Source organism: Petaurus breviceps, unplaced genomic scaffold (genome assembly GCF_028583685.1).
Source record: "Petaurus breviceps papuanus isolate PSGF00001 unplaced genomic scaffold, PetGlider_PUasm1.0 90849, whole genome shotgun sequence".
Classification (NCBI taxonomy): Eukaryota; Metazoa; Chordata; class Mammalia; order Diprotodontia; family Petauridae; genus Petaurus; species Petaurus breviceps.
Window position 1 is genome coordinate 18,894,633 of NW_027187361.1, and position 12,306 is coordinate 18,906,938.

Sequence of the window (12,306 nt, forward strand, 5' to 3'; positions counted from 1 at the left end):
TGAAGGAAGCTAGACACTGGAAAGGTAAGAAGGGTCCAGGTTGTGAAGCGCTTTAAATGTCAAACAGAGGCTTTTATATTTAATACATAATGGGGAGCCAATGGGGTTTATTGAATAGGAAATGACATAGGGAAGATCACTTTAGCAGCTAAATGGAGGATGTATGGGAATGGGAAACGATTTGAGGCAGTAAGACGAACTAGATGTCCACTGAAGAAGTCTAGACATGAGGTGATGAAGGCTTACATCAATGTGATGTCTGATGATAAGGAGGATGATGGTGCCTTAAAAGCAGTATGTGATGACACAAAAATGGTCTTGGTATTTAAGCTGGGGAGAGCCAAAACAGAAAAACCAAACAACTATAGTCCAATTTCCCTAATGAGTAATGAAACAAGAAATATTAAATAAAACACTAGCAAGGGGATTATAGAAATATGTCACAAAGTTCATAGACAATGACCAGACTGGATTGGTTCAATATTAAGAACATGATAAGCACAATTGATCATATTAACAGCAAAACACATAATTATTTCCAATAGGTGCAAAAAAGTTTTTGATAAAATATAATGCCCATTCTGGTTAAAAACACTAGAAAGTACAGGAATGAGTGGAGTTTCTATTAGAAATAATCATGCTAAAGGACAATAGCTAAAAGGGATAGGTGGATCAAGTTAGGGTTGTTTTTAAAGGACTGGAGGAGATGTTGAAGTAGCTGTAAAAGGCAGGAAAACAGCCAGTAGATAGATACTAAAGATTAGGGAAGAGTATAAACAAGATAGAGGGATCAATCTAGAAAAGAGGGAATGAGATGGAATCAGGGGTCTATATGAGGAGGTTTGGTGCTTTGGTGAGGAGGAAAGAGGAGGGAGCCCTTGGCAAATGACTTTATTTTTTATTTTGATAAAATATGAGCAAGGTCCTCAAGTTATATGAGTTTGGAAGAGGATGCCATTGGAGGCTTTAGGAAGGATGAAAAAGTTTAGAAAGCTGATGTGATGAGTAGGATAGTGAGTCATCAGGCAATTGTTAAAAAAAAAACCCTGTCTTTCTTCAGTGAAGTATAGTAGATCCAATTAGCCCACTTCTTCGATTTCCTCCAGTTTGGTTCAGCAGCATGTCAGTAGAAGTAATGCAAAGGATTTGTGAAATCTGTGAAAGGATAGGAGGTAAGGAATTCAAATGCAGCTAATAGAGGAGAATTGAACTTACCCATCAAAGGGTGGAGGCAGAGAAGGCAAGCAGCTATAGCCAGGACAGGGGTGAAAGAACTAAGGAGTGAGGGAACGAGAGGCCACAGAAAGGATAAACAATAGGATTAAGGGGAATAATAATAATATTACTTAATATTAGTTTATTAATATAATTAAGGAAATAAGAGAGATGGAATGATAGAAGACTATTAGTGAAAAGAATGCTTGACTTCATGAATATGGAAGTGGAATATTTGTAGTGGAAGGTAAAATCAATGATGTTGGCCATCTTTTTGTGTAGCTAAAGAGGAGTAGAGGAATAGGTGATGGGAACTGAGCAGACAGAGAAATTGGCAAGTGAGGCTGTTAGAGAGATGATCAATTTTTAAGTTGAAATTACCTGGTACAAGGGCTGGGAGAAAGATGTGAAGCAGGTTTGGACTCCTTGAAGAAGGAGGGAGACTGTCCTGAGGTAGAGAGAACAGTACTATCAGAATCCAATTGGGTGATTTGAATTACCTCAAAGGAGGAGAGATTAATGGGTGATGGTGAGAGAGGGAAAGTCAGTAGGTGACAGCAAGTAACAAGGAAATTTCTCACTCCTCAACCACAAGCAGTGATTTTGGGTGTAAGTGAAAGGGCACCCAGTACCGGGAAAGGGCACCCAGTACCGAGAAAGGGCACACAGTACTGGGAAAGGGCACACAGTACCGGGAAAGGGTCAGCAGAGATTCAGTGTCAGAAGGAGAAAGCAGGTCTAGGAAGAATCAGAAGTTGAAAGGAGAGACAAAGGAAAAATTTTAAGATAAAAACAATTTTGTTGATTATCAAGCAGGCATTCTAGAGACATGATGGAAGAGGGAAGTAGATTTGGAGTGGGACATTAATGTCTAGGGTTGAGGGGGATGGAGCATGTCATCTGTATAATGACAGTCAAGAATTCAGAATCACTGCTGGGATGGAGTATAATAACTAAAAGGAAAAAGTCCAAGAAAACTATCAATATCTCAAGAGAGGTAAACGATCAGTTTTTCAAGGCACGTTAAAAGGTTAAGGTTAAGGGTCTAACCTAACTTCATGGCAGGTGGTCATGCTGAACTTACGAGGAATTCCTCATTTTCTGTGTTAGTAGATAACCTAGTGAGGCAGGGTTGAACTTCAGTTTATTACTGAAACACTGGGGCGCTTCCTTTTTAGAAGAAGCCAATGACAGGGAAACTAGCCTACTGTGGGAATCCATTTCAAACAGTAGCTTCTAGGCAATGCAGTGGATCTGTACCATTTCAACTCAAACTCCTACACTCTCCATACTGTTACAGTATAGATTTATTGTTCAGTTTCTTCTGTCAGGCATCAAAGGTCCTCCAAAATTTGGACCTGTCTTCCTGGTTTTGTCTCCTATTATTTTCCCTTTACTCATATTAAATTGGATAATTTATCCCATACCTATCAACTTTGTGCTCTCTCCTTCTGTGTCTTTATTTACGCTTTCTATACCTAGAATATCTTCCCTCTTCATTTTCATGTATTGAATTCCTACCACTGTTTTAAAGTCAAATTCAAATCACTTCCTACATGAATTCTTTTCCAGTTAGTAAAGATTTCCCCTCTCAGATTTCATAAAATCTACATAATGGAGAGATAGATATTCTCTGCTTTCTACAACATTTCAAAATACATATTATGCACCAAAGATAGAGCAAATTCAGCTGTTCCATGGAACAGATGAGATGTCAAATATGTGCACCAACACTCTTGAGCAGAATCTGAGCCAGAATAAGATGTAATTAGGCATTATTTAACAAAATAAACAAAATAAAACATAATAATATTATAATATATAATTATATAGCATATGTAATTATAATAAGGTAATATTACATTTTAAAAATAAGTCAATATGTAGCCTCCAGGGCATCTTATTGAAGCATTGGTGGCCCCTGTTCTTATTTGAGTTTGACACCACTGATCTAGAACACTAGGAATCCAAAATCAGTTTTAAAATATTCCAAAAATCATGCCTTACCTGAGCTCACACAACACCACCACTAACTATACCACAGAAAACAACACTATACTAGTCAATTCAACTCCAGTACCTTCTCCCTCTTTCTAGGTTGGCGAAAATGACTAGGTCTTAGTAGCCAGTACTCAGGCCATGTTCTGTGCTGCAAAAGATCTCTGAAGGAGAGTAGAGATGCATAGGGAAAGGGATAGGACATATGTCTGGACTTGAATAGAACTGAACCCCATACTGTGATAATACTACTCCTCCCAAAGTCTTAGAGAGCCAGGCTCTAAATGACCCTAAGCTGCAATGGACAACACTATGAACTTCCAGCTCAGATAACTGAGGAAAAGAAGAAATGGGACAGGCCACTATATATGGGGGCTTATAGCACTCCATTAAGTCAGAGGGAGAGAGCCTATAATCCAGGCAGGGTCAGTTAGGGCCCCCAAAAATCACTTGGTACACAGACCTAGGCAGTACAACCATGAATTTTCCAGCTAAAGAGAAGGATAATTCCCTTTGAGATCTAGCCTCCAGATCTAAACATCAGAGGGGAAGGAGTAAAAAAGGGAGCAATATGGGAAAATAAAGGAGAAAAAAGACTGACATTGCCAAAGATCTCAGAAGGAAAAAAACCTCAAGCATACTTTATTAACATAATAGAAAAAGAGAAAATTAATGGATATGAATTTTTAAATGAAAAAGACAAGTAAATCTAAAATAAGTACAAAACAGATTAAAAATTAGAAAAGTAATAGATTGGAAGCAAAAAACAGACAAGCTAAACTCTGGTTCTTTTAAAAGAGTAATAAAATTGATAAGGTTTTTAGCTCACCTTGAGCAAGATGAAACAACAAAACCAGAAGAAAAAATGAGCAGAATAAAAGAAATAAAGGTATGTCTTCATAAATATAAAATATTCAAACTATCAGAAGTGTGGATAGAGATATTAAATCCATCTCAAATAAGGAAATAGATCTAGTGGTAAAAGAATTACCAAAGTGGGGGGTTGTGGCTAGATGGGTGGAACTCCTAGTCCTGATGGATTTACAGAATTATACCAAACCCTTAAACAGTGAGTACCCATACTTCACAAATTATTCTCAGAAATTGAGAAAGAAATCACCTTATCCTAATCTTTTTATGAGATAAATATATAGTCCCAATACCTATTTCAGAAAAGGATAATACACAGAAAGAAAGCTCTGGGCTAATGTCAATAAACAAAGTCCTACAAACAGACCACAGAGATTTATCCAAGAAATCATTCATTGTGACCAATTTGGATTTATACCAGAGATAGAGGATGTTTCAACATTTGGAAAATTTATCAACATAATTAAACAAATTAGAAACAAATTATATCTCAACAGAATCACAAAAGTCTTTGATAAAGTATAGCATTTGTTTATGCTAAAAAAAAACTCTATAAAATATAGGCTTAGAGATCTCTTTTTTTAATACTTTAAAAAGCATCTATTTAAAACCAAAAACAAGGCTAAAAGCAAGCATCATATGCAAGGGGAATAAACTAATAAATATAGGAGGAAAGCAAGTATGCCCATACTCCCCGCTATTATTGATACAATTCTGGAAATGTTAGCAACAGCAATGAGACAAAGAAAAGATGCCAAAAGCATCAATGTAGGTAAAGAGGAGATAGAGCTATCCCTCTTTGCTGAGATATAGTGGTATACATGGAAAATGCCAGAGAATCAGCAAAGATGCTATTTGGAACAATAGCTTTAGCAAATTTCCATAGTAACAAATAAACCTTGAAAAAGAAATAGCATTTCTTTTTTTTAAGTTTTTTTCTTTTTTTTTCTTTTTCTTTTTGGATGGGGGAGGATAGGGAAATTGGGGTTAAGTGACTTACCCAAGGTCACACGGCTAGTTTTTGTGTGTATGTGTCGTGTCTGAGGCCGGATCTGAACCCAGGTCCTCCTGGCTCCAGGGCCAGCACTCTACTCATTGCACCACCTAGCCACCCCCAATAGCTTTTCTGATAATAAAAAAAAACCCAACAAGTAAAAATAGAAAGGAAAATTCCATTCCAAATAACTACACAATGCATAAATTATCTGGTAAATAAATCATCTACCAATACACAGAGAAAACTTGGATTGATTCAAATTTCAAAACATTCTTAAATAGCTGGAAGAATATTCAGTGTCCATGGTAGACCATATCTATAAAATAAAAATGAGAAAGAAAAATTAATTTATACTTTTAATGCTATGCTAAATTAACAAGGTGATACTTTCTAGAACTTGATAAAATAATAGCAAAATTCAAATGAAAAGAAGTAGGGATTTAAAGAGGGGAATAACACTTCCAGACTTCAAATTATATATTAAAGTACAATTAAACCCATCTGGTATTGCTTAAAAAAATGTAGAGAGAAATCAATGGAATAAAGTAGACAAGGAAGAATCATAAAACATGGAACTCAATAACCCACTTAATAAAATGGAAAAGAAATTACCTCTGTGGGGGAGAAACCCTTATTTGATAAAAATTGCTAGGAAAACTGGAAAAGTCTGGCAGAAATTAATTCTAGGCTAATACCTCATACCATATTTCACAATACACTCTAAATGGGCACACAACTTTAGTATTAAAACCCATAATATAAGAAAATTAAATGAGATACCTCTCACTATGGGTGGGAGATGTATTCTTTTTTTTTTTTTTAAGCAATTGGGGTTAAGTAACTTGCCCAAGGTTACACGGCCAGATTTTTTTTTTTTTTGTGAGGGTGTTAAGTATCTGAGGCTGGAACTGATTTCTGGTCTTCCAGACTGTGGGGCTGGCTCTTTTACTCACTGCTCCACTTAGCTGCCCCAGGAGATGTATTCTTAACCAAACAAAAGACAGGGACAATTACAAAAGATAAAATAGATAACTTTAATTACATGAAATTGCACAGCTTCTGCACAGACAAAATTAATGCACCTAGGAAAAAATCTTTGTATCTAATTTCTCTGATAAGGATTTTGCATCCAAGATATTTCCTGACCAATTAAAAAGAATACTCAATTGTGTTCACAGTACTGTCCTCAGTGATACAGAATAGTAAACTAAAATTTTACATTTTTTGAAGAATGCACTATTTGCTATAGGTCTGTGCTGACACACATTTAACAACTAGTTCTCCAAAATAAAATGTACTCATTACACACTTTTAACTTTAATCGATAGTATTTCTATTTTCTCTATTGCTCTTTTAAGTCTAGACAACAAAACAAAGAGCTTTTATTAAGTCTTCATTTTACAGATTAGAAAACTGAAAGTGAGGGGAGGAGGAGGCAATTTCCTCAGTCACACAAGTAATAGTTTCTATTTGACATTTTAGGGGAAGAGGTATTACTATTCTGCTGTTGTTACTGGTAATTGTTTTGGCTGTGTGTTTAAACGTCTTTGTAGCTATAGATTTGGGCTTAGCTGGGCAAAAGGATTTTCATGTCCGTCAACTCACATTCCTACTTCAAGAGCACCATTTGTTGCCATATTTCTTAATCATTTCTTCCCACTCCGACCAACACTTTCTAAGGGCATCTCCAAATAACAATGAAGTAATTTTTTCATCAAATGCAACTTAATTTCAATCAATTTAATTTCAACAAGTTTTCCTCATTTTCTGGCTCTGTACCTACTAACCCCTCTTTTGATCTGATAAATGTAATGACAATGACCATCAGGAATGGAGGACATGCATTTTAATAGGTTGAATAGTAGTTTACAGGTAGAGATTGCTCTGATTTACTTTGTTTTCAACATTTTGTCATGAACACATCATAACTGAGGATATTAATTAGAACCAATGTGTAATGGGGCCACCAATTGAATGATAGTGTCCTTAGCTTTTAGAAAGCAGAACCCAGGAAATCCCTGGTTTTCACTGTGGGCTTCTCACATATCTGGAAGATTAAACTAGGCAACAACTCCTAGGCCATTCATTCACAATGGCTAACAGATACCAGGGGCTGATGAACATACACAAATACATACCACTGACAGCCTTCCAATGATGTTTTAACTCCCATCAAAGCCTTTTGGAAATGACCTTAGAAATCATAATGCCCAACCCTCCGATTCTTACAGCTTGGGAAAGTGAGACCCAGAAACATCATGAAGAAATTATTTGTCCAAGGTTTCACAACTAGTAGGGTACCAGAGCCAAGATATAAACCATTTCTCTGGATCCAAATTCATTCCTTCAACTGTTATCATGCTGCCTCTGTTTGAGTTAAGGCTTGTTTGAGGCAAGGATTAGATTGGGTTTGCAGAATAGTTTGATGTCTAGGTATGCATGCATGGAAGCAGTTACCATGCTGAGGTACCAAGGCCCTGTAGAGGAACACAAGAGTGCATAGGAAGCATAATTTCTTCTGCTCTTCCTATTATTTTGTGAAGAGTGGTGACCACAGTGGGTGGTGGCTTAAAGGACATAGAGAATGGTTTGGTGGCAAATATTTAACAACCAACTTTCCAATAACAAATGTATACAAGACATACTTTTAAGTTTAATCTGCATTATTTATGAACATTTTCTCATTCACTTTCTTAAGTTTGGACAATCAACAAAACAGTAAAGTAAACTGTGATTTGTAATGTTTGCTAATTTCTGATATGTAAATGCTTATACTGAAAATTTAACAATAATTTCTGGAGAGTCAGTTTGAGTGACAAGTCATGTAAGAAGTGTTATTTTAAGGTAATAAGTTAAAGGAATAAAAGTACCCCTAACCTAAATAAATTTGCAGGTTTGTTTAGGGGTGGTGGTAGGATCAGAAGGTAGTATATTCTTGTTTTGGACTTAGAATCATAGCATCTTGGGCAAGTCACTTCTCTCTGGGCCTCAGTTTCTGCAGCTGTAAAATGATGAAGTTAGAGAAGCTAACTTCTAAAGTACCTTCCAGCTCTGATATTCTGTATGATTCTGTGATGGCCATAGCCAAACAATAGATTAGAAAGAATCACAGTGATTAAAGTGCCACTGAGTCTAAGATAAACATAGCTGGGCAAGTAAGAGAATACTCTTGAACCACAGGTGTGAGATGAAATTCCAGGGTCCATAAGCAAAACTTTTCAAAAGGGGGCCCCTCCTGCCTTTTTTTATGCCTCTCCCTGCCAAACCGTCTATTTTCAAATGATCCTGGCTTTTTATTAGATCCTCTCGATTTAGAAATACAAATAAAACCACATTGAATTAGTCATCTTTAGCTATGCCTTTGCTGTTTGGTATAGTGTCATTTCAGAAGGAAAGCCCAGCAAGGGTTACACTTTTTTCTTTCAAATGGCTCTTTTAAAAATATATTCAGCTGCAAATGTCTAATGGGAAATATTAATAATGATGATGATGATTATATGCCTTCTTCCCCATCCATAGTGTTTGGGAGTAGCTATTCACAAAAGCTGCAGCGAGTCCTTTCACACAATGCTATAATTAAACAGGGAAACAGTGGTATCTGTGTAGCAGCTTCTTGGATTCTGGACCTGGCTTGGTAATTCCAAGAAAAGTGGTCGGCGTGTCACCCCATTGATCTTGAACACAAATGTCTCATTTTTACAGTTTGTTAGAGTATAATGAAGAACACCAAATCAATATTTTGAGATTGGTCATCCTGTTTGAAATAAGAGTAATAGGAAAATAATGAGAATGAGAAAAACAACAATATCAATGCCAGAATGTACTTGCAAAAATGTCATTCCCATTCCCTCATTTGATGCAGCATCATTTTCTGGGTCTCCTGTTTAACCTCAAGGTCATTCTCAAGTACCATAGTAGCATCACTGTCTTTTCTGTAACTACACAGCTGTTTGGTAGTAATGGAACTGTATGGGATGAGTCACCATGATTAAAGAGCTACCAGGTCTCATTCTGCTGGAGATCAATATATCCAAGCAGCCAAGACACTCTCTGCCAAAATGAGAACTACTCTGTGAAATTGTGGTGCAAGGTTAAATTCCAAGGCTCGCAGAAGAAATTTTTATTTAAAAAATTGGGACGGGGGAGGTGACGGAGAGGTTCTCTCCTCATTCTCACCATGAGAAATGCCAATCTTTCCTTTGGGGGAGATTTCTAAAGCCAATCTGAGAGGGAATTCTAGATCCAAACTAAACTTATTATTACTTGAGATTCTTAAGATATTAATAGATAGCATTTGAATAGTATTTTAAGCACAACTCTGGAAAGTAGATGTTATTGTTATCCCCATTTTACAGATGAGGAAACTAAGGCAGACAGAGATTAGGAAACTTGTTCAGGGTATCATAGCTAATAAGTGTCTGAGGTTGGAATTGAACTCTGATTTTCCTCACTCTAGGTCACTCAAATAATCTAAAACTAGTTGATCTGGGTAAAATTATAGTCAATCAATCTTTTGGGTCAAGATGACTTTTCATTAGACCATACAGTTAGGACCATGAGCAATACACTTTAATTGCTTATCCCATTAACGGTTATCACATGAGTCTACTCTAATTCAATTTGATTAGTTCTAAAATTGTGAAAGAAGTTCAAATCATTCCTAGCTATTACACCTCATCCAGATATTTCATCTCCAAATAATTTCATTCATTTGACTCCATCACTGCTTGCCAAAGTGTGGGTATAGATACAATAAACATCAAATCATCATTCTATTGGTCATTTGTGGACCCTGATGACCCAGTGTATAATTAAAATAGTCTACATACTTGTTTGCCATTCTTGATATGAGTTACTCAGAATTATTCTTAGCTATGGTGAAAATTTGGATAAATAGGCATTCTAAAATTTTTATAATGACCTATTTTGAGTATATAGATAATCCTGTAGTTCTCTCCCTGTGTAATATAATTAAATGAGAAAAACTTTGAATCATGCAAGTCATGTCTAACATTAACTAAACAAAGGAAAAGCTATCTTGCCCATATAAATTCAGGCTTCAGTGAGTCACATTCTTGAAGATATTTCTTAATCGATGTTTCCTTTTTATTTAGATTGGGCTTCCCTATGATGCTTGTCTCCTGCACAATTGGGATGTGTTATCTGCTTGTTGCGCATGTTGTACTTGGCTGGAATTCCTAAGTGATTTGTCTTTTGAAGACCAGTAGGAATCTCATCAACTAACCAACATCAATTACATGATTGTGCTGAGAAAACTATTTGGAGAAAAAAAGGGACCTGACAGAGATACATCATAAGAGCCCATACACCTACTGGCAGGTTCCAGGTTGCTTTTGATGTCTCTCTACTGAAACCCTTTAGGCAAAGTTTGAGTGTAAAACAATTGATGACCAAATAGCATCTGCTTTTGTTTTGTGCCTTCTCCCTAAAAGCAAATATATTAAGTGAATTTACTGGCATTTTTTCAGAGCTAAAAATACAAGGATATATATATATATATATACAGTCTCAAATCATGTGAAGAAGCTCTGTGCTTAGTCATGAACACAAAAAACAAAAACAAAATTCAAAGTGATTACCTTTACTTTGTCAAGTATTTGCTCTTGAAGTCTTGTTTGTTCTTATATATTCACCTTTTCATTTTAAAGTATCCAATATTCAAAGTATATATACTATAATGGTAACTTTTCTTTCCTAAGAAGAGACAAAAATTAGAGGGTAATGTTATGTATGTTGCACAAATAAATGATTCCCCTTTCCCAAAAAAGACATGTTGGGGTTGATTTCTCAATTCCTTGGCTAGTTGGTACATTAGATGATAACAATTTATGCTTTACTTGTCCCTATTTTTTTTTTGGTTTTGTTTTTCTTTCTGGAGGAAATTTTAAGTCACTGATTATTTTCTTGGAAGCTGTAAGACTGAAGGCTATGTCTTGTAGGTCATAATCATGTTCTTTTTTCTGAATAATTTACATGTTTTAATAAACCAAAATAATGATTTTCAAAAGAATTTGGTGTGTTGTTTTGCTTGATAAAAATAAATGATGATCTGGGTCAGTCTCCTCAACTTTGATCTTCTTATCTTAATCTTCAGTGAGATAATAGTCAGTGTCAATCAGATACCCAGTATGCAGAGAGCCCTGTCCTGGGTGCTGGAATCCTCATTAAGAGGAGGTAGAAGTCTTTTCTGTCCATTACAAAGAGAAACTATCACTTGTTTTTCTTTAGTTGTTCCATAATTAGATCTTAAATCAGTTTCTTCCCTTAGTTTTCAATTACAAATAATACTTTAAAATAAAGGGGGAAAAAGCTCATCTTTCATTGCACTTACAAGTGATACATGATGTTGACTCCTACAATTCTAAATGTCCTTGGGGCACCAAGAACTGTGAAGCAGGAGACTGTAAATCTCTTCCTGCTGATCCTAGGTGGGGGTGACCTTTCTAGACCTTGGAAACCTCACTTGTAAAATAAAATATGTCATACTATCTTTGTAAAATAGCATCTGCTCAGTTATTGGAGAATAAAATAATTATAAAAGCCTTTTGTGTAACTTGGCCAAAACAACTCTGGAGTATATTATGTTTAGCTTTGGTTAATGCATCATGGCAATATGAGTACCACCTTGGTAAACTTCTTTTATTGAAACAATCCTCTAATTTCACAAGGAAAGAGATATAGTTTCTAATATCTATTATCTCAACCAGGCTGTTTAATAAATTTATGAACTTGAATAAGATTTTGAGGATGAGAAGGGCATTCCAAGTGGGAGGGATAGTATGCAAATAGGTATGAGGAGGTAATACACATGAGAGGTATGGAAAAACATAACAATAACATCTCATATTTACAGAAGACTTTGTGAAATTTATCTAGGTAATCCTGCTAGAAAGCAGCAAAAGCATTTTCATTCCCATTATACATATAAAGAAATGGAGGCTCAGAAAGGTTAAACACCCAGATCCCATGTTTTCAAATCCAGTTCTTTTGCTCCAATATTGTGTTGCCTCCAAAATGAGGATGTATATTTCATTATGAGGTTAATCAGGTTAAGGACTATTTGATATGGAAGCGTAAAATTTGATGGGAAGTTGTATTTTATTTAAGTTTTTTAAAAAAGTTCTATCAGACTTTGAGAGGGAAGTATGGCTCAAACAGCTCATTTGCTTTTGTTTTGTTGAATAGAATTGCTTCATTCACTAAAG

At 35.7% G+C, this 12,306-nt stretch overlaps 1 protein-coding gene across 1 annotated transcript in view; it reads left to right on the forward strand.

Moving 5' to 3' along the window:
* OCA2 (OCA2 melanosomal transmembrane protein) overlaps positions 1-11,111 on the forward strand; it is a 539,713-nt gene extending 528,602 nt beyond the window's left edge. The window contains exon 24 of the mRNA XM_069073057.1: positions 10,195-11,111. Coding sequence (XP_068929158.1) covers positions 10,195-10,282 — 88 coding nt within the window. The 3' untranslated portion in view covers positions 10,283-11,111. The remainder of the gene's footprint in view (positions 1-10,194) is intronic.
* The last annotated feature ends 1,195 nt before the right edge of the window (positions 11,112-12,306 follow it).